The 24372-nt window shown below is 40.5% G+C and overlaps 1 protein-coding gene across 1 annotated transcript; it reads left to right on the top strand.

Annotated features, from left to right (window-relative positions):
• Positions 1–627: 627 nt before the first annotated feature.
• plcxd1.1 (phosphatidylinositol-specific phospholipase C, X domain containing 1, tandem duplicate 1) lies at positions 628–16765 on the top strand (the record flags this gene model as incomplete). Its single annotated transcript, XM_080729085.1, has 6 exons — positions 628–739; positions 4760–4902; positions 6123–6251; positions 10558–10713; positions 14034–14214; positions 16521–16765. 6 exons carry the CDS (start codon positions 628–630, stop codon positions 16763–16765), a joined length of 966 nt encoding a protein of 321 aa, XP_080585211.1.
• Between the last annotated feature and the right edge of the window lie 7607 nt (positions 16766–24372).

Raw genomic sequence — 24372 nt, 5'->3', positions numbered from 1 at the left:
CCAATATTTCATATTCCATCCGAATTGTCTGATATTGCCTTCCGAAGTTTGCAGAATTGCTCTGTTTTTTAACAAAATGCCTCAAATCATCAACACAGCTTGAGATTACCTTGAAATTTGCCACACAAATGTGTTCCCTGGAACAAATACCGCCCTTTTCACATTGGCCTATTATAGCGCCACCAGGATGCCTGACCTGGCGGAGCCATGTGCTCGGAAGAGCACTGTTTCTAGTTTATTTGTGTATTCATTGTATGCCGAGGTTGGTGACAGATCGGCTACAGAGAATAAATATTGTTTGTTTATTAACTCAATGGACACTTTTGGACATCAGTTATTTGTGCACTCGTCTGAACGTCTAAACTCTAAAGTATAGGACTTGGTCACTATAACGGTTATCCGCACATATATATATATATATATATATATATTAAATATTTTAAAATATTTGCAGATAACCGTAAATACAACATAATGCAAGTCAATGCCTATGCCAGGATAAATGTCAGCAACAGCAATATGGAAGTAAAGCCAACATCAGAATGGAACATGTTATTTTCCTTCCCCGTCGTCCTTGCAGGTCCAGCGCCAACTAATCTCATCCATATGGACACAGACAGCACATCAATGTCCTCTGGAGTGAATGAGTTGACCCTGAAAGGCCTGCCCATGGAGAGCTGGATGGCTGACCTGCCGTGTTCGCTGTGGGACATGCCTCTATGCAACCTGGCCATCCCAGGTAGGACATGCCCCTATGCGGGAAAGGCTTGATATTTCTACATGTCATTAGTTCGACTAAGGGTTAGATTTTAAGGTTAGGTTTAGGCATAGTTTTACTGATGTTAGGTTTTGGGTTAGGTTTAGGCATAGTGGTTAACATTCACCAGGTTAGCATTCACCAGCGTCGGCAGGTTAGCAATTTCACCAGGTTAGCATTCACCAGCGTTATTGTGTAAAGTACTGTTACTTAATTTCCAAATTTCTGTACTTTTACTTCTACTCCACTGCATCTCAGAGGCAAATAGGACTATTATATCTTTAGTTATTAACCCTTAATGGTGAAAGATTCCCCCCCAAAAATATTATAACTTTTTTATATATTAACCCCGTTAGACAGGATTAAAGACCACAAAAAACTAAACATTTAAAGGCCACTTTTAACCGCACAGATTCGGCGACGATTCGGCGGCGGAAAGCGTCTGTTGCCGAACGGGAGCTCATCGTCAGGTTTTCGGCAGCGGGTCGGGAACCTTATCGACCGAAAACTGGAAAACTGGACTTGCTCAGTTTTGTTCAGTCGCCCCTCGCCGTCGGTAAGATTGAGGGAGTTGTAGAATAGTTTACTACTGCTCCAAAACCAAGCCAAAACAAGCCAGAGACATTTTCCCGTCGCATATTTTTACTAAATACCATATTCTCAATCTCAACTCTCAATTCCTATTCCAATCGGATCCAAAGCAAAGCTAGTAGTAGGCTAGTAATAGTCCATCAAGTGCCCTTGTTGTTGTTTTCTTTTTTTTCCTCCTCTGCACGGAGAACAGAGCTGCCTCCGGCCGGGTTAGGGTTGCCAGATTCTGTGAGTGAAATACGCGACCAGGTCTATGAAAATAAGCCCAAAAGCGCGACCAGTTTCACCTCTGAACTCTATTACATTAGTTATTTTATAAAATAATGTTGAAAGCAAGGCCAAATAAGCAACTACACTTCAGAAACAAGCCCAAACAAAAGCAACCCACACAACTAGCAACATTATAGGAAAACAGGATCAACGTTGCTTATAAGGAGCAGACCTGGCACCACTGCCATACAGTAACTACAGTCGGCGTCGTCTGAAAAAAATAAAATAAATAAGTGCTTAGTTTTTTGCAGTTCTTTGCAGTCTGTGTACAGTCAGAAGGAGTCTCCTGTAGGCTGTTTGGTGTGTAGACACCTTAAGACTTCCCACAAATGCCTGTTTAAACGGTAGTGTATTTAAGTGGTTCTTAAAATTGTCCATTGAGATTGCAGCTCTGTCAAACAGCATTCCATTCCTTTAAAAAAGTGAAAGTGAAAATAGAAGATCTACGATCTCACAACGCATCACAATTAAGCTTGTAGAGCTGCTATCTATACTATTGTTTATATTTTATTTCATTTCTGAAAAAAATGTTTTGGAAAGTGTCACATTTTAATACAGCATGCTTTGATATTAAAAAGAAAATGTACTTTTAAAAGCAGCTACTCCAATACTTAATTCGACTGATCAACACAAGGAATGGAATGTATTAGATTTTGTTGTTTTTAATCATGTGAATGCTTCATGCTGTCTTTATTTCGGTTGTATTAAAGCTCTTTGTGAATTGACCGATCGCTATGCCCCTCCTAAAGCCGTCCTTGTCCAATGCCACGCTAGACGACAGGTTACTAACGCAGCAGACTTGGCAAGCTGCCATGGCGGCGCGCATCGGCGTCTGGCTGCTAGATAGAGATGGGATTTATGGTTCTTTGAAGTGAACCGGATCTCTGAGATCCGTTCCTTTCAAAGAGCCGTTCAAAAGACTGGCTCATTTTAGTTACTGGTTACTTTGTAGATTTTGATTATGATTGTAAATCACTTCCACCCATATAGGCCTATACATTTTGGCCATTGGATACATTTCTGGCATTTGAAAATAGGTGATCTACAAGCTCACAATGTGCTTGTAGATCGGCTATTTGCAAATGATTTTTCTACATTTTACTCATTGGAAAACCTGTGAAACAGGACATTCTGCATAATGAGTACGTTCTAATATTGGTACTTTAAGTACATTTTGAAACCAATACTATTTTACATTTACTCTAGTACATTAATAACATTCCAAACTTGATTGCAGTATTGATATGTTTACCTAAGTAAAGACATGTAGTACTTTTCCCACCACTGTTCATTAGAAAGGAACGGCTCCCTACTGTGAACCGAATCATATCGTTCATTTCAAAGAGTCGTTCAACAGACTCGATTCGTTCGCGAACGTCCCACCCACTCGCTTCCGTGTCACAAACACTGAAACAAAAACAGAACGGATTGCACTGACCTACACAAACCCACGGGAATAATTTAGGAGCACTTCATGAGAAAATATAACTGGTAACACTTGTGTACTGTATGTTAATCTGACTTTAGTATAGGCTATTGTTTTCTTCCTGGACGTGCGTTTGTTTGTGGCAGGTTAGTCTGCAGCTGGGTGCCATGGCAGCTTGCCAAGGCACCCGCCTTAGTAACCTGTCGCTAAACGTGGCATTGGGCAAGCACGGGTTTAGGAGGGGCATAGCGATCGGTCAATTCTCTCTGTGAGAAGTGCCATACAAATAAAATGTACATACATATTTACTTCATTCACCACGCTACATGTTCATAAGAGTTGTTGAACAAGCGTAGCAGATTCCTCATGAAGGTGAACTCTGAACCGGTTGATCCACCGGCCATTCCATGCTCCAGCAATGGGTGGTGTCACATGTTGCTCCTAGAGAAAATACCTTTGGACAGGTCGCTTTTCAGTTGTAGTGGAGGCCATACCATCAGAAGGAGAAGGCAGTCTATTGAAAATGGGTGGTCCTCCCCTTTAACTTAACGGAAGGGCTTTAGGTGCGGCAGCACAGGGCACCAACCTTGGGGCGGCACCAAACGGTGGGGAAAAAGAGAAAGAAGACTTAACTATTGCCGCAAGACTGGCGAAGATTTTGAGCAATGGTTGTTGAAGGTCCTCCAAAACGGCGGAACACCCCCCCCCCCCCCCCCCCCCCCCCCCGATAAGCAGCACCCCTACTAACAACAACACCACTACATGTTTATGGCAAAGGTGCTGACTGCTCTTAGCAGAATCTGTTTTGAGAGATTACCGGGAAAGTAACCGTTTTGGAATTTAATTTGGACATAAGGTTTTCACCGCCTCCGGTGTTGAGTAGGTTGTGGGAACAAACCTGAAACGTCAAGGACTGTCATAAATCAAGGATATAATCTGCTGGCTTCATCTGGGCACAGAGCCCAGTCAAAACAAACTCGATATGGCCATATATAAGCCCTGCAACAAAATCACAAAATCGTTTATACTACGACTTTGTGTACACACTGTCTGCGCTACTGTTGCATAAAATATCTTCTCTGATGGCATCAAATACCGATATCATAGTTTCTGTCCAAAACTGTTACTTTTATAGTATTCAAATGCAAAAATATGAAAAATAGTAGATCTACAGTACTTGCTCGAAACGTGATCTGCTACTGTTGATGAGTTTCCCAAACAATTTGTGGGTAAAGGACCAATTTTCATGGGACACAACTTAAAGCTGCTATACCGGTAGGTAGTTTTCTGCTGACATAAGCCAATGACGGAGCTTCTTACAGATACAATAATATTTTTGGAGGCAGACTGCGGCCCCTGGAAGTGTCTCAAAGACTAGATTTCTTTAGGAAGCATTGTTAGCCGTCTGAATATATTAAAATAAAAATAAGCAATTGCCAAAAATCTGCTACCTCAGCAGAACACTATAGCTGCTTTAAGTAAAAATCCCCCACTTTAATCCCCCATTTAAGTAAAAACACACGCACGCACGCACGCACACACACACACACACACACACACACACACACACACACACACACACACACACACACACACACACACACACACACACAACATAAAGTGAAAATATGGAGAGATCGTTTGCTTTCTGCCGGACAGCAAACAACATGTACTGATGAACTGTGTATTTTACGTGTCCCCCCCCCCTCTTTCAGGAAGTCACAATGCAATAACGTACTGTCTGGACATGAACGACAGATCGCCCGTGGACCTCACTCAGCCAGACATGCTGCAGAAGCTCGACAAGTTCATGAAGCCGCTCATTCGTCCGTTCGTTTACAAGTGGGCAAAAACCCAGGTGAATCAATCATGGAGTAAAGCTTTGCTGTCCGGTGGAAGACGTCATACTGTACTGTATGTCCAAAACTGTTACTTTTCAGGATTCAAATTAAAAAACTGCAAAAGTAGTTTTTGCGTGACGCTGTAGTATGATCAAGTAGGACTGTGACGTCAGTACAATGACGTCAGAGTACTGTAAACAGACGGTGGCCACTTGTTTCATCATGTCAGACAGACATTTGGGCATTGTTATATACTGTATATATATATATATATATAAAAATATGGTGATAGGAGGTTTTTGCCGGCAGCAACAAAATGTTTTATCAGTTACTATTTAATACATTTCAGTGTGACAAGACGCCATGTTATCCATAAAGGCGCAGGGTACTGTCTGTCGTCTCCCCCCCCCCCCCCACCTCCTCTTCTTCTGGAGTCCCAGGAGATTCCAGTGGGTCCTCAGAAAAGTGGGGTGGTTATGCAGGTTTCCTGTTTACCAAAGAGATGGAGAGACAGATATACCCCTGTTACCAAACAAATACTCTAGTCTATAACAACAATTACTATCAGAGCTTTAACTTTTCTTTACAAAAAAGCATTGTTTAACCCAAAAATAATGTAGAAATACTCTGTTACAGCTAAGAAGTCCCATATTCAACATTTACTTGAGTAAGTACAAAGGTATTGGCATCCATATTTATTTAAAGTACCAAAAGTATTTCACAAGTTCAAAATAAAACAGCAGATCTACAAGGTCAATTGTGAGTTTGTAGATTAGCTTCTTTCTTTTTTTCTTCAAATGGGCGAAATCGGGCTGAAGTGGGTAATGTATGTTTTCACATTTGTAGTGGAGTAAAAGTATTGAAAACTTGAAATACTCCAGTAAAGTAAAAAAAAAAAAAATACCTAAAAAAAAGTACAGTACTTGAGTAAATGCACATAGTGACTTTACAACACTGAAATGAATATTACTGCTTTCTGTCCCCATGTGGGATGGCAGTGGCTCAGGGGTAGAGCGGCCGATTGGCAACCAAAAGGTTCCCAGTTCGATTCCGGGCTCCCCCAGAGTTGGTGTTGAAGTGTCCTTGAGCAAGACACTGAACCCCTAATTGGTCCTGATGTGCTGGTTGGTGCTTTGCATGGTTTCCTCACTGTGAATGGGTGAATGCAATGCACAATCTATGTAAAGCACCTTGGATAAAGGCACTATATAAATGCACCATTTACCTTTTGTTGCAGGAGTGCACTATCAAGCAGCAGTTAGACTGCGGGATCCGTTACTGTGACCTGAGGATCGCACACAGACCCAACGACGCCTCCACTGACCTCTACTTCTACCATGGTGTTTACACCACTGTCACAGTGGAGGTAATAATGATGTTTATTGTCCCCGAAGGGATATTTGTCTTCACACATCTGTTCAAAAACAACAAAAACAACACATAACCATAAAACACAAAAACAACATATCACAAAGACAAAACACAAGGTCCCCACCATAGGCGATTCTAGCCTCTTCCAGCAGGGGGTGCACGACCTCTATTACCTCATGCACGCGCGCGCAGCGCGCGTGCACGACGTTCGCGTGCGCGCTTTGCGCGCACGCGAAAAAAATTGCGGATATTAGCGGTTTTGTAATGTTGTTTTAGCGGATTTCTGCAGTTAATTTTGTACCCAAATGTAACACAATATAAACAAAAAAAAGTGTAAAACAGGTGCTTCTTTTTCTAGACACCATATGTCTATCTATAGGATTTATTTACTTATTTTGCAGACAGAGGCAGCACAGCCAGGACATATAAAGCCAAACATCAAGTTAATCATCATTCATCAAGCAATCAAGCAGTCATTTACAGTGTCAAATAAGCATTTCACAAAAACAAATAGTAGACACATCCTTATTATTACACAATGAACTGCAGCCTCCGGGTTTTGGCACTTGCAAACCTTTCAATTATTTTCTGCACTTTAATTTCGTGTATTTTCTCAATCTGTAAAATGCCTATATCTGACACTCTTTTATCAGTCATGGTTGTCCGTAAATACGTTTTTAGTTGTCTCAAAGTAGAGAAACTGCGCTCAGCTGAAGCACTCGTAACTGGTATGGTGAGGTACAGTGTGTAGACGTGTTTTAATGTACCAAATGAATCAGAATTATGCATTCCCTTCTCTTGAAAAAAAGCAAGTTTCTTTTCAAACAGTGTTGTGTCCTCCATTTCTTTTTTTTTTGCGCACATTCTCTTCAATATAACGAAACAGTTGAAAAAAGCCTAAGGGAACATAATAGACTATGCACTTGGAGGGAGTACAACAGCATTGTGTAAACAGAGATGTGTCTTTATGTACCTGTCCTCCTGAAAGCTTGCTCGGCGTTCTCAGAACCAAAGGCCCGACATGGAAAGCAGAACGCCCGGTCATGGCGCACGCTATACTCCAGCCAGGCAAAATCTTTAAACCACTCCTTTCTGAATTTGCGTTGTTTTTCGCCAGCGGCCTTTAATGGACATTCTACATCTTCTGGCTGATATGGACCCAAAGCCAAAAACTGCTTGGCTTTATCCGGGCCATGGCAAGGGTCTCTTTCATGAACAAAGTTGGCTTCATTTGGCTCCTCTGGGTCTGGGCCTGGGGTAACAACAGTTGAGTCTGGAGTGGGGCTTGCTTGCTGTGGAGGAACCGGGGCCTCGGTCTCCGGCAACGGCGAGCCTTCCACAGTGATGTCGGTGGCTGGATCACTGCTGCTGCAAGCTCCGTCCACCTCCTCTGGTTCACGTTCATTAGCATTACTGTCAGTGTCGAGTGAACTACTAATACTTGCCCCTCCACCTCTCTTTTTGCGCACATTTTACAAATCACGATCACTGTTTTATTTAATAATTATAAAATAAAGTTACATTACAAAAAAAAAAAAAATCAAAATGTCCGCCTGGCGGCCAGGGGGTGCACGTGCACCCTAGGACACCCCTTAAAATCGCCTATGGTCCCCACTGTACACAGAAAACCATCCTATCGACGGGGGCGGGGCAGTTTGTTTAGTGCAGCAAACGGCCGAGGGGACAAAACTCCTGCTAAAGTACCATGCATAGTAATACATAAGGACCACAAGAATACACAAGAAACGGAGGGGGAGAGTAATTTAATCCGGTTGCTCCGTAGGTCCGGACGTAATTGTCTGTCTCCGTAACCTTACAGACAACACTCAACCTGACGGATTAAACCGATAAAAACGTACGTACGTTTGAACTACCCGTGGCGAACTTTTGTCAACCGTGGCAGTAGTGAGGAAAATTACTTATGACAGCGGTTCTGAAACTATGTGTCCCAACAAGAAATATAATTTAGCAAGAAACTGTAAAAAAAGGAACGTCATTGCAACCACTGGTGAAGAAGACGTCTCACTCCTCACAGGCTCAAACGGCTGTATTGGCATGAGAATACATACACACAAACGCGCGCGCACACACACTCACACCGCCTCTCCTCCAAAAGCGAGATGGGTGCAGTGCACTGTGTTTTGTTATTATTACTCAGTCCAGGTGGTTAAATCTGTACCCTCGCGGAGTTGCATTTGATCGGCAATGATAATGTTGCCGACAGACAGCAGCTGCAGAACCAGTCCAGACTGTTACAAAACATCACGTCGGTCGTCGGTCTGTGGTTCTACATATTTTGGCTAAAAATGCTTCGGTTACACGTGTGTGCTGTGCAGAAGACCCCCTCCATGTGGCGTGCGGCCCCAGCGGGAGCAGAATTGGAGCGGAGAGCGCGTCGGCACATAAATAACGTATAGAGGAACTATGCATGCCGACGTATCTACCGTACGTACTGTCTCACCCAAAAACGTACACAAAATCAACCATACGTAACTATAAATGGCCCTTTAAACAAACCCTTTCCCACCACAGGGTTCTGTATCTTTGCCCTGGTGGAAGTAGCGATAGGGTAATTTATTTTGCTAAGCGGTAGTGGTAGGAGCATTCCACATTTTATTCCTCTCCATGTTTGTGCCGAATCTGGTGGGAATGAGATCAGTGGAGCTCCATCTGGTGTTGTGCCCGTGGGCATCTCACTCTTTTTGAAGTAGTCAGACAGGTACATGGGCACTGGGCCTTTGAGTATTTTGAAAACCAGGCCCATTGCAAGTTACTGTACTCTCTCTCTGTCCTCTACCCTGATCCATCCCACCCTGGCATAATGAGCAGGGGTTAGCTGAGTCCACTGGTAATATTTATAGCCACTGCTGTTCGGTGCCACTGCCGTTAACCCACTTTATTATAGCTTAACTTTCCGTCATATAAATTACTTAAATATTGTTTGGGCTGCAACATATCCAACATATGTAACTAAATTACTGATCATTCAAAAGAGGATTCTGAGAATGATTTCACACTCAAATAGACATGAGCCATCCGATATTGCCTATAGACAAAGTAAAACGGCAATATCAAAACAAGTTTAGAGGCCCTTATTTGTGGACTGTCACTTAAGTCATCACTATCCTTGCCAATATTTAAGAAACATCTAAAACAATATCTTATTTCTTTGTTACTACTGTAGTCCATATTATTTAATCAATTAATGGTGTGTGACCCCCCCAGATTCAAAGATGTGAAAAAAAAGAAGAAAAAAAAAAGCTGATCTACGGCACTGTGCTGCGCTGCGAGCTTGTATTTCTACACAATTTTAAAAGGGCAGTGTGAGGAAAATTGGCTGGTGCTGTAAATATATCTTCGCTATAGCGGCTGTTACACAAGCAACGCTTTATGGAGAGAAAAAAAAAGAAAAGCCGATCATTAAACCAACAAGGAAAAGTGTCAGGGCCACTGTTACTGTAGGAGGAGGGTAGACTGCGGCACAATCTCTCTCTGCCGCAGTAGTTCTCTAAACGTTTTCATTTCAAGGACCCCCCCAGTTCTCTATGCATTAAGGCCACGGACCCCCATTATCTCAGAGAGAGTACACACTCTTGTCTCAAAGAGTTTTGTGAGAAATGCATCGCTGCATTAATTACATTCCAACAGCGGCAAGAAAAAGTGCAATGAACCAAAGCACGTTTGCAATTACTTGTAAATGTAATGGACAGTTAATTCACTTTTAAGACCCAGAAACATTGACGCAGCTATAAAATGTTCATTCTCAGAACACTTTTACACTGATTGTAAGAACGGCAACAAGACATCTATTTATATTCCTGTGTAATCTCGCCTCGCCACTGTCACTAAAAACATCCCTGAAACATCCCTTCACCACCGGGGCAATATATTGAGAGATGCACACCTTTCACAGTTATTTCCTTTTGATACATACCGGTACCCAACTTTTGCTCAGCATCTGTTTGATGTGTACACCATTGTTTCTCAAACCTTTTAATGTCAAGAACCCCCAAAATTACATGTATTTGGCCGCAGACCCCCATCTCAAAATATGTTGTTCCAGGGACCCCAGGGGCGGTTCCAGGGGGTCCCCAGCAAAAGCAGTTAATATAGCAATAAGAACCGCTACCGATATTTTCTGATATACATTTTTTATGTTGATATCGGCCGGAAATATTGGGGTAGGACGATATTATTCGACTTATCTATTGCAAATATACATTAAATAACAGACACTGTAAAATAAGATGAGATCTAAAGAGTTGACATTGAGTTATATGGTGGTGTTCTCCCTCTGACAGACGGTTCTTGTGGAGATCAGAGAGTGGCTGGGCGCTCATCCCAGAGAGGTGGTCATCCTGTCCTTCAGCCACTTCCTGGGTCTCAGCCCAGACCTGCACACACGTCTCATCTCCACCATACGCAGCGTGTTCGGCTCCAAGCTCTGTCCAAAGATGGTAGAGTATGCTGTTCTTTGTAACGTTTTGTTTTGTTTTTGACCCATTGAGACCTGAGGCCGAAAATGTCTTCTAAATCCAAAACAGCTTTCTGTTTCTACATCAGTGGTTCTCAAACCTTTTCATATCAAGGACCCCCGAAATTATTATGTAATTTGGTCGCTGACCCCCATCTCAAGATATTTTGTTCCAGGAACCTCCCAGAAGCAAAGATTTGAGTTAAACATTTTCACTTTAAAATGTATATATTCTGAGATTTCTTGCGTCGCACTACGAGTTTGTAGATCCGCTATTTTTGAATATCCAAAGTATAAAATAACACTATTGGTCCTATCGATTCAATTCATCATGCAGAATTAACACAATGATTCATGTCATCAACAAATACAAACACTATGTAAGAGATGTGGAAATTACATTTACCTTCCCTTGTGGTCTACTGATTTTTTGTATTCTTTTTTTAGGCAAACTTTGAAAGAAAACCAGTGTTACACATCCTTTAATGGATGGTGTCAGGGTATTCCATATGTTGGTGGCAGAGTAGTATGTTTGTTCTAAATATGGGTGGTACCAGATCATGGTGGCTCCCTCTAGTGTTGTGGTTGTGGGTGCCACTCACTTTGGTGAAGTAGTTCGACAGGTATGAGGGTATTGAGGGCACTGTCTCTTTGACCAGTGGTTCTCAACCTTTTCAGGCCGTGACCATCCAAAATAATCGTATTTGAAAAGGAGTCACCCCCCCTCCCACCCTGACAAGCACTTGTAATTGCAGGAGTTTAGGCATTACCTCGCTTCCACAGATAAATATTGTGAAAATAGCAGAAATACAAGTTCCCCCCACCCACCACATGGTTGAGAACCATTGTCTTTGACTTTCTTAAATACCAATCCCAGTGATATTGATATTTGCTTAACCCTGTCTTCCACCCCGAGCCATCCCAAGGCAGAGAAATAGTCGTATCAGTTTGTTTTGGGAGGTCTGAAGCTTAGTTTTATAGTGGCATTGAGATGTTGCAGGAGACTGCAGCACTCTCTCTACTGAGCCAGTGAATCACTGGTATCCTGCAGACAGCTGCCAGCATTATTGTCAAGTCGGTTTTGGGAGAAATGCATCGGTGCATTCAGTGTAATGGACAGCAAACCGATAATTCTGCCATGACATTTTGTTGGACTCAGAATACTATTACACTGAGTGTAAGAACAGCAAAAAAACACACCATATTTATAATAAGTTCCTGTGTAATCTCGCATCGCCACTCTTGTCGCCTAAACATCCTTGAAAACTCCCTGTGGAGAGATAGATAGATTCTAACGTTGATTTCCTATCGTCCTGACAGTTTGGCCAGCTTCCTGGGCCAAATAACTGTCAGTGGAATTATCACCCAGCTCCAGGGAGACCAGCGGTGGAAAGTACATTTACTCAAATACTGTATAAGTACAATGTTGAGGTATTTTCTTTTCTTTACTGCAGTAGTTCCAATTTTCAATATGTTTACCTCTACTCCACTACATCTCAAAGCCAAATGTTGTACTTTTATTCCACTATAAATATTTGAGAACATTAATGATTTTTTACTTGTTACTTGATTGTTTTGATTATTATTACAAAACCACTTCCGGCAGATCTACAAGCTTCTAGATCTATTTCCAGAGGGTTTTCATACATTTGAAAACTTGTGAAATGGGACCTTTTGCATATTACTTTTAGTACTTAAGTATATTTTGATGCCAATACTTTGTACTTTTGCTCAAGTAAAATGTTAATACCAAACTTGTACTTGTAACAGACTATTTGTACAATAGGGTATTGATATTTTTTTACTCAAGTAAAACATTTGGGTACTTCTTCCATCACTGAAGGAGACAGCATGTCCAAATGTTTTTTTTTTCTTTTCTTTTTTTTCCAGAGAAATGTATCAGCCCAATCTCTCAGAATGATTTACAATAGTGGGGGGGAAAAGTGCATTGAACTGAAGATACATGTCCTGTAAATATAAGAAGCAATAGTGAATCCTTATCTGCTCTTGAGCAGAATGCAAATGCACCAACGGTATTAATGATGCTATGAAATATTATTGGACCACAAACTATACTTTCTGTGTAAGAACAGCAAAAAAGAAAAAACGAAAACCCATCACATTCTAATTGTTCCTACTTCCTGCATATTCTCTCGTTGGCGGTGTAAAGAATCTGCATCCACCTCGTACGCGGAGAGCTATTGCGCCTTCTCACATCAGGTTTTCTTTTCATAGCTACTGAACTCTGCATTAATTTGAACTCAGCATAATCTTTATGCATATGGATATGATCTGAAAAAGAGAAAATGAAATGCTGCAAATACATTGTTTTACTAAGGAATAAGATAAAACCCAATGCTGTTAACCGCAGTATTGAAGAACTCGACTCTCCCTATGCCCCTTCTTGCTATCTTTTTCTTTTGATTGATGCTAGTATTGTTAGTATATCTGATAATGGATACTATCCATACATATCTTGGTCACTTGGTCACAAGATTTTCTGTTTTGGATTCTTAGGTTAGTTTTTCTAGACCACAGATGTTAAGAATGTGATTTAGACAGCATGCTATTTAGACCGATGCGAGGTTCATAGATTGCCTGGTATCCCATAGTTTCAATCGTACAGAATGTTATTTAGATGTTATTTAGGCAGATGATGTGTCAATTGTTTGCCATTGGTTTATTGACTAGAGTTCTTGCTTACTCTGCATATTCCCATCTCTTGCTGTAAGTCGGTCTGTAAAGAGTGTCTGCTTAGCGCTTAAACTGTAAGCTGTATTGGGGGTCGTGGGTTGTTTGCGTTCATGTTAAACATGTGACTTTGAGCCCATACAGCAAGATTGAACAGAATCACTACTTCCAGGTCATCGTACAACCCGACACTCTAACAAAGTCCAACATGACTATGAGTCCTATGTTTGTGAACGCACAGGCGGTCAATACAGGGATTCCACAAGGCCAGTTGAGTCGCACCACGAGACTCAGTTGGTCAGCAACCAGGACTAAACATTTAAAATAACAGCATAATTTACCTGTAATATGCCTTTTTATTTTTTTTAGAATGTAGAGTTAGTGTAGATTTAGTTTACACTGCTGTTACACGTAACCCCTTAAACCGCCCTAGACCTAGGCTTGTAGATCTTGTAGATCGGCTATTTCTGGCTAATGCTCCCCCTATAATATGGATGCTGGATTTTGAATGGTTATAATATAAAGTAAGCGCAAACCCATAGTAAATGTAGCACATAGACTACGTTATTTTCCTGTGTAAAGATAACTCAGTGTTCTTTCCCATGGATTCAGGAGGTTGTGACCCTTCGTAACCTGTGGAGTTTGGGCTACCAGGTTATCGTGTCTTATGAACTCCACCAGGCCAGCTGTCACGGTGACCTGTGGCCTCACATCCCATACTGGTGGGCCAACAAGTGCAAGGCTGAAGCTCTCATCGAGGCCTTCGAGGAGATGAAGAGACACGGCCGGCCAGGTATAGCTAAAGCACACTGTTACCTAACTATGGGTCGGGACACATTTTGCGGTCACACAAGCATTTTTATGGGTTTCAATTTTTGAAATGTAAAAAAAAAATCCCTACATTTCCGCAAAAATTCTAAAAGATTTAAAAAAATTGTGAAAATAGCAGATCTTCAAGTTTGTGGATTGGCTATTTATGTTTACATTTTGGTCACCACATTTCTCTTTTGGGTCTCGAGCTGAAAGGGTTTGTGAACTGCTCCTGCTGTAGACCAATTTATCTTGCCATCATGTCGTATGACAAAGTACAACATGCCCTAGACTTTACCTGTAAAATCTAGGGCACTGGCCAGTGGTTCTCAAACATTTTCATGTCGAAGACACCCAGTTTCATATGCATTAGGCTACGGACCCCCTTTTGGTACCATTATGTACAGTATCTCTGGAACCCCAATCCACACTGCTAATTTCACACATTTAGACCAGGATCTGTGTCCTACATTTTAGCTTTATATTTTGCAACGGTTTTGGACATATGAGGTTTCCACCCGACAGGTGATTTGTAGAATCAGCCTCGGGTCTTAAATGGGTTAACTCTGACAGTGTACAAATGGAACAGCTCTGCCTTGAACCCTCTCAAGGACCCCTGGAGGTTCCCGGACCCAAGACCCGTGTCTCTCAAAAGCCCCTTTTCCACAGGCCCAACACCACACCACTCAACACCACACCGCCCACTTCCACTCCACACCACACCGCCCACTTGTGCCAGGTTTTCCACTACAAGGACCTGGGTAGAGTGGTGTGAAAGTGGTACTAAACGTGGTACTAAAAAGTATCCAATCTAGAGTAGGTCTGAGTTAGGCCAAACAGGGCCAAACACTTCATATTGACTGATCACTCACTGGCTTTTCATTTAGACCACCAGGATATAGTTGTAATACATGATAATAGATTCTATTGTGTTATAACCACTATTATAATCTATTATAGTGTATTATAATGATTATAGTAATACATTAATACTTTATAGTATATTATAATCACAGGTATAATCCATTATAGTGTATTATAATTTAGGATAGTTGTAATACAATTTATATTGTATTATAATCACAGTTAAAAGGGTCAATTTGTTTCTTACCGTTAGGGATACTTTTGTGTAATGGAAAATGTAGATATTTTTATCTGGTGCGGTATGGTGTGGTGTGGTGCGGTGTAGTGTAGTGCTAAAGCTGCAGTCGAAAAGGGGCTCAAAGCGTTTTTTGAGAGCCACGGATCTTGGGATTTGAATCCACCACAGTGCGTCCGGTTTGGCCCAGCATCTATTCTATACCGACGCGGCTGTGATCTGGGGGAGGGAACGTTGTTTAACGGGGGCTCCTCACTGGCAGGTGAGTCAGAAGGAGACGACAGGCTAAAATCAGCTCGCACACAACGGGCTCTGGTTGAAACGTGCTAATTGAAGTGCCTGCTTGGCACTTTGTGTGCGCATTAAATTACCAGGTTTCAACCGGAGCCCTTTGTGTGCAAGCTGATTTTAGCCTGCCGTCTCCTTCAGACTATTTTTCAAGCCATTGTTTTCCACCCAGCACTTGCCAAAGTGTTCCTTCTCCTCATCAGCTACAAACAGCAGACACTGGTAAATAATTGTTAACTGCTGTCAGTTAAAATAAGATTACTATAGTGGTTCTCAAAGTGGGGTCCAGGGACCCTCAGGGTTACCTGATGGGTTTGATTCCATTTGTGTGTTGCTCTCAGAGTTAAGGGGGTCCTTGAAATAAAACAAAAGTTTAAGAACCACCACATTAAACAGAGTAATGAATTGCAGCTTTATACCATTTCTAAATCCTAACAGTTCTCTGAAAAACGTATGTTTCTATTATATGTATCGTTGCTGTCGGGCAGAAACCTTATCTCCATATTCAAAATGTTTGTGTTTTTTCTTAAATTAATGCTTTACTTGATCACACTAGAGTGTCATACAAAATAATCAAAATCGAAATGTGGCGCGAAGCGACATATTTCGAACTTGTAGACCTGCTACTTTTGAGGTTTCCACCCGAGACGATATCTTACAATAAATGCGAGAAGTCTCTGTGAGCGTGCGTGTATGTATAAGTACAGTTAAACACCCTGCCTAAAAGGAGCATTCCAAATAAGTCCTTTTACGGTCTTGTTAACGTTGGAAGTCCTTGGTAATCAATTCATGGACTGTGTGTGTGTGTGTGTGTGTGTGTGTGTGTGTGTGTGTGTGTGTGTGTGTGTGTGTGTGTGTGTGCGTGTGCATGTGTGTGTGTGTGTGTTCTCTCTGGTATACAGCGAGTTTCTTCGTGACGGGCATCAACCTCACAGAGGACCTGAAGTACATCTGCTCCCATCCCACAGAGTCCCTGAAGGACCTGGTGATGTCCACGTACCCAGCGCTGCTGGGCTGGGTGCAGGAGCAGAGCCCCGGCTCCAGGATGTCCTCGCTCAACATCATCGCCGGGGACTTCTGCACCGAGAGCCACTTTGCGCCTGCCGTCGTCGCGCTCAACGACAAGTTATTGAACTGGCCCTCGTGATTGTTTTTTTTGTTTGTTTGTTTGTTTTTATCTCCATTAGAAACTTCTCACGTTGTCACCTTCTTAAAAATAATGGCCTATGTCGTTTTTCACACTCTTGACATATACTGTGTAGGTAGGCCATTGGTTCTAAAAGTGTGGTACAGGGACTCCCAGGGGTCCTTGAGGGAGCTCCAGGGGGTCCCCAGCTAAATGATAGATAGTTGGGAACCAAATGGAGTCTTATGACTCCTTAACTCAGTTAAATTAACATTGATTTTACAATTTTACAATAAATTGGGTCCCAGAGATAGAAATGCTATTAAATGGTGGCCCGTAGCCTAATGCATATCAAACTGGGGGGTCCTTGAAATTAAAATGGTTGAGAATCACTGCTAGAGCCATACAAATCTTCTCTTAAGGGGGTCCCTGGCATGTCTTTTCAAATGGGGATCCGCAGGCTAATAAGTGTAAATTTGGGGGTACTTGACATGACAAAGTTTGAGAACCACTGCTGTAGGCCATTATACTGCTGGAGAACAGCATGATCTTTTCAATGAGGATATAGGATATATAGGATACATTGGCCAATAGGAGACGGTAATCAAAATATTGGCTGAGGAATGTGACAAAAACTAATACATTTCCATGGAGTGTGTAATTGATAGCAAATAAGTAGTTTTTTTGGGTGAACTAATCCTTTAAGAAGGAGAAGAGAACATTTCTGTTGTCTGCTATTGTGGGAATAGCTTTCACTGAAAATAGCAGATCGACAAGCTCATAACACGAGCTTGTCGATCTGGTATTTTCAGTGAAAACTTTTCCCCACTATACGGATGGTGGGGTCTTAAAGTGGTTGATGGTGCAGTAAGTGGTATTGTTTTGTTAAAGCAGAGTGTTCAATAGCTCTTATGTTCATATGATCATAACGATCGCTATGGTGCGTCTGCACTTCTGCAAGCGGAAAGATGCTTTCTTCAGGGTCGGGATATCAATTTTGTCCAATCAGTGACTGAGAGAGAGAACCCGTACAGGATAAACCAGTGGAATTGTAAGTGATGACACAGAAGAAGTGAGCAGACAAAAAAATCCAAAGTGGAACACTGTAAAACTAACACTGATAAATGTGCACTCTCTCCTGAATGGATGAAATTGGCCTGAATTTTTATTGTCTGTTTACTGAAGTGTTGGAGAAGACAGGGAGACTCTAGTCTATAGTGAGGATTATCATCGGAATATAGAGCTTTAACTTAACAATAAAACACTGTTTTTAACCATACAAATATCACTTGCACTACCTTTAAACGTGATCTATGCTCCATCGTATGACCCATCGCCGGCCTACAAGCTCTTGTAGACACAGTTGAACGATGAAGTATAAATCAGGCTTTACAGAAGTTAAACTAAAAACAAGAAACATGAATTCACAGCATGAAATGCACATGTACTTGTTTTACCGAGCCAGAAAATAATTCCAGTGACTTGAATTCTTTTTGAAAAATGTTACATTTTGCTTCCTGGAGACGATGACATGGTGATCTGTCTTTTAGAGCTGCTTAAACACAAAACACATTTTGCACAGTAAAATCCAGAGTGTTTATTTAACTCTGGGAGTGGAACATTAGTTTTTCATTATTCATTAGTTTTTTATTTCAGTTTAGTTCTAATTCGTTTCTTTGAGTTCTAATTTGCGATACTTATTTGCGTTCATTTGAATGTCGGTCGATGCGCAAAACGTGGGTATTTGGTGCCGGATTTAGTCGACTAAATCTACAGTTGATTTTGACGACAAACAGAAAACGATGGTTTAGTGATGAAAAGTGATGAGTCATCACTTTTCACTCACTTTTCACAGTTTTGTGGGTTTTTTTTTTTCGACGAACATTTTTCGTCATGGTTTTAGTCGACGCAATTAACACTGTTTCAGAGTCAAATAAGCGTTCTGGAATTCACCGTGCGTCCTCTCGACGTGCACTGATGTGTTTACCTCGGCCTGTCGTCAAATCTGTGCCACTCTTTATGCAACGTACTGTCAACTATGTGTTTTCACACCTCAGACGTTTAAGGTCTGTTTTATTATATTACTGTGATCTAGCAATAAGAGGAATATAACAATACAACTATTCTCACTGTATTTTAGACTTATTATAGCTTTGCAAGCACAAGAATGTTCCATCAGCCAAAAGGAGCACATACAAGCAAGGTTAGAAAAGTGAAAAAAAGCAACAAACTCCATTTCTTAACCATTTGAACTCTAGCAGCTCTATTCTAGGGCAGAGCATTTGCTCTGAAAATAGCAGATCTACAAGGTCACAGCGCGCTGCAACACAGCACGTTGTGAACTTTTAGATTGGGTATTTTCAGCTAAGAGATTTGGTGTAAAGAGAGAAAACAAAGAGCAGAGCCAACTCAGGTCAAAACTATAGGGTTTCAATGGCTGAGCCGTATTTTAAATAGGGCATCATGATGCATTGTAATTTGTTTTGTTGATCATCGATTTTCAAAGATCGTAAATCTAAGATTTTAGAAAATATTGGCCTATGATGACACAATCTGGCTAGCCATCGTCAAGGAAAAGTTTGGTCGCTCTTTACAGTTGTAGCTCGGGCTCAGTTTGGCTGTTCTTGAGAGACTAATGATGACATGACCAGAACAGGGATGCCAGGGTTCAAGTGGTTAAATATGTCCGGTTATGTAGAATGTTTATTCAAAGACTGAATGTTTCACGGACATGGAAGTACATCAAGTGCATGAAGTAAAACAAAACGTCACGCTGCATGAACACAACCATGACTGGACATTTGAAAGGTGAATGTGTTCCAGGCAGCCCTACACAGTTGAGGCATGCTTACCTTTCAGGGTAACACTTTACATTTTTTACCTTATATTGTAAAGTGTTACCCATTTCGGATCAAACTGCACCTCCGTGCCTGTGGAGAAACAGCTCTTCAATAAATATGAGCTTTTTTAAGCAAACCAAAGCTGCCTTTGTTGTCACTTCATACATCGTTGCTGTCGGGCAGAAACCATCTCCATATTTTAACCTTTTTGTGTTTTTACGTAAATTAACGGCCAAAGTAGCAGATCTACAAGCTGGAACCGTGGCGCAAAGCAATGTCTGAGTTTTGAGCTTGCCGATCTGCTATTACATCTGCTCCCATCCCACAGATTTCTATTCTATTTTTGAATTTGAATCCTGAAAAGTAACAGTTTTGGACATTATGAGGTTTCCAACCGACAGGGACTGTGTATAAAGGTCAAAGAGAGTGGTGACCTTCAGCTGCAGTTTATGTCATAAACTCAGAGGAAATATGATAATGAATTCAACCTTAATAACAGGGTTTACAACACTTCCTCACTGGTCCTCACCATAGAGCTCACCATGACATGGCACAGTTTCTGTACCCTCACTCTGCATGTCAGATGTAGGCTAGTAACAAACAGAACCCCATTCACAGTAGGCTATTTTGTCTGTTCGTCTCTGTCTGATGGAAACCTCATGGCAAAGTGACTAAACCAGTTCTGAACAACACAAACACACTGGGACCAGGGAGGACACTCTGTTGACACTGCTAATGTTATTTCATTGCTGTCGGGCAGAAACCTCTTATCTCCATTCTCCATATTCTAACTCTTTGTGTTGTTTCGTAAATGAACGCCCTACTTTATAATACTACAGTGTCACACAAAGGTAGCCGATCTACAAGCTCGAAAGCGTTTTCGAGCTTGTAGATCTGCTGTTTTTGAATTTGAATCTTGAAAAGTCATAGTTTTGGACCAGATCAAATGACAGGTTAATTATGAACAATATCGTAAGGGTTTCCGGTTAAAGATGATCATTTTCAAAACCAAAGCTAATAATTAATAATTAAGGCAAGGCCATGCACACGTCACACGCACACACACACACACACACACACACACACACACACACACACACACACACACACACACACACACACACACACACACAGATTTTAATCCATCAACTGATAAAATCTATATCTTATTTTGTAGCCTGCATGATTTGCAAATGATGAACTCATTCAGAGACTTGACCATGATACAGTAGGTGCAGTAGAACTAGGCTACTTCACATTTCTGCATGATGCATGATATTACATTACAAGTGTCTATTTAATTAGGGCGCTTATATATTCAATGAAAGACTTCCTGACTGTGCACTTTATTATCAAGCCCATGAAAAGATGAACAGCCTACACTCTAAGAAAGAATTCTGTGACCGAGTAAATAGCACTATTAGAAAAAGTTATATTTACTCAATAAAATCACTGAATATCATGTATGTGATTGTTTGAGTAGGTCAAACCAAACAAAATGAGTAAAAATCCAACTGTTCTTTTTGAGTTAGATGTACATATATTATTTGAGTTAATTTCATGAGAATAAATTAGTATTTGACCAACTGATTTTATTCATGAATTATACTCAATTTGTTTTGGTAATTTTCCTTCATAATATTTGAGTATGGAGTACTTATATGGATCAATTTAAAAAGACCCTTAATTATTATTCATTCCAACTTAATAATCTTTCATCTCTCACAACAACTTAAACAATTGAGTAGATATGACTAAGATTCAAAATTGTACACAAGGGTTCATGGGAAAGTTCTACTGGAACATTCTGTCAACAAACAGCAGCAGCACACATCTTCTTCAACAAGAAACCTGGAGAGTGTTTGCAAATATTGGTAAGTAGATTTACTGTATCTTTGTGCATATAGGCTACACAAATGTATTGGGTATAACTTATGTTCTTTACAAAGGTTTGCAGCTAGTTAAGGTTACAGTGAGAGGAATGTGCAAGCCCTCTAGTCATTGTGACTTTTTGCATTTATTACAAGCTATGCACAGCTGCATACAATGGTGTGTACAATGAAGATAAAATGCACAGGTATAGGCCTACATTATTATCTACATGTCTTCTTTTTTACTCTCTTCCCCTCATCTCTGTCTTCCAGGTTAGTGCAAAGTTCAGGATGATCACCACACTGAATCTTGAGCCAAAATGTATGGCAATGTTGGACTTCTATACCCCCAAACTACTGTCCATGTTCCAGTCCAAGAAGGGCAGTTTGGGCACAAATGAGTATTGTACTTCAGGTATGAAACTTTCATTTACTCTAACTGCTTTAATTATATTTCACCTGGCTAATGACAATAATTACTATATTAATTTATGCTAAACTCATCTTTATCCCCTGCAACTCTCTCTCTCCTGATTATTCATTTCTAAATGTATGTCTTAATAGCTACTAAGGACAGTCTCCCAGCTTCCGTTGCTAAAACTGGGTTGTGGAAACAATTGTATTGCCAAAGTTTATGTTAGTTATGAAAGTGCAGTCATACTTTTTCTTTATTGTTCAAATAATTATTTTTCTATTCTGCAGAGAGGAATCCCCAATCAACGAACACGAGAGGTCATCATCCGATGTCTCATCGACCATCTGGAAGAAGATAGTGTCAAGATCAAGGACTTTCAAGTTAGTAAAATAAATGTTTTGACGTTTTAATGTCATCGTGGATGAGACCATCACATGCAAAGGAACAGCATAGTGATGTCCAGAGAATGAGGTTGTGACATTGGCTGAATGGCTGTTGCATCCGTTGCATGTCTGGTCCAACTGATTCAAGATTATGCCCAGGGCTGCATGTGTGGAGACAGCTAGGATTGCTCAATGTGTGTCTGTGTGTCTTGTAACATTTAGCCTGAAAGTGAGCTCTAAACAATTATCTTCACAATGTGTGCAGGAAGGAAGCTGCTGGTGCACCTGTCAGAGTAGAAGAGAAGTTGACAGAGGAGGTGATGATGAAGATGAAGATCTACCTGCTGCAGAACCAAGAGGACTCAATGAATGAACCTACTGATGTAGGTATTGTGATTAAGGGCATCACTGCCCTCAACAATCTTGGGGGTCTGCTGCTATCTGTTGGGACTGTTCTATGCCTTTAATCTGAGATACCCCAAGAACCTCAGATATGGTCTTGAGATGTTCCAAAAAGTACTAGTTGAGTTGGATCCTGGACACCTTTCAGCCAAAGTTCAGAGACTGAAAAAATGTCTGCTTGCCGACTACTGTTCAGCAAGATGCTCTCAGAAAGTGGGTATAACCTACTGAAAGTGGATTTATTGTCAAAACAGCATTTTTGCAATGGTATTTGTTGCTGATAGTAATTAGTTAATGTAAAGTGTTTGTTTCTGGTGCATTCGAGTCATAATGCAAACAGGTCAGTTTAGCATATAGACATTACACGTGTGCATAGTCAATATGTTTAAATGTTGAGCTACTGTAAATGCTTATTTATTATTTCATATTCCAAGTTGTGATTTTCTTTCATGCCAAATGGCCTCTGACTGTCTTTAATGTATTTTGTGGTTATGACTTACTGTTCATTTGATGGGCTCATTGTTCTTATGGTGCATAATGTTTGACAGACTGCTTACTTACAGTATGCACAGTTCAATTAGAGGTACTTATATACAGTATTGTGAACACACACTGCTCTTTAGTAAACATAATTTTAAAAGTGTCAGGGATACCCCTTTCCTGATCATTATCTTTAAACATATTGTTTTTGCAGGCATTGTTGCATGTCATTTACATACTAAAGTATGTTGAATGTTCATACTTGATGTGGTGTTACACTGGTCAAAATTAGTTGATTAAAAACATAATTATCTGCATAATTATTTCATGTGTATTCATTTGACATCATGTACTCCTGGAGTAAAAGGTAAAGTAAATGAAAGGGGTAAATGGTACTATATGAATTAAATCAATAAAAGTAAATGAATAAAGTAAATGTGACATATTTGTTTTGTTAAATCATACTCTAATATTCAATTAGATCTACTTAATATTTCAATGTATTTACTTGTAGTCTTTTGTGGCATTGACTGAATAATTTAATTATATCTACTCAATTTCTTTAGGTCATTGTACTCAATTTTAGTTGTTAATAAGTACGTAAACGTTTTGGTTACTTTTACTCAAATTAATTGAGTATCATCTACCTGATTTCATAACAGTAATATTTACTCAATATTTTTGAGTGTAAAAATGTTTCACCAATAAAATTGAGTAGAGCCTAGTTTTTGTTTTTAGAGTGTATACAGGTTTTCTAATTATTTTGAGAATATTTATTAAAATGTTCTCATAATTATAAGAAACTTTTTGAAAAACAATGAGAAATATTCTGAAAACAATATCATTATTTTCGAGATATTGTAATTGTTTTGAGATATTACAACGTAATAACATGTAGTAGGCTACACAGGATGCCCCACCATCATAGCCTGATTTCAGACTCAGAGAGTGCTAGCCCTGAACATATGATAGTCATGTATTCAGGGCTAAGCTTGAACCAAGATACCACCATCACACATTGAACGAAAATGGGCTTCAGTTCCCATACTTTTGCGACGGTCCCTTAGTTTCCAGAAGTAGGGAGGTATGTTCTCTCTGGCAGACGTTCTCTCTTCACAATGACAACACTGTGTCCACGTTCTTGTATCATTGTGTCACACCTCAAACTTGATCACCGTCATCTCGTCTATATAGTTGTTATACTGGCTTTTTGACACAGATCAAACAGTAAAGATCC

Source organism: Nannobrachium achirus (genome assembly GCF_963921795.1).
Source record: "Nannobrachium achirus genome assembly, chromosome: 1".
Lineage (NCBI taxonomy): Eukaryota > Metazoa > Chordata > Actinopteri > Myctophiformes > Myctophidae > Nannobrachium > Nannobrachium achirus.
This window is presented reverse-complemented; position numbering and strand designations above follow the sequence as displayed.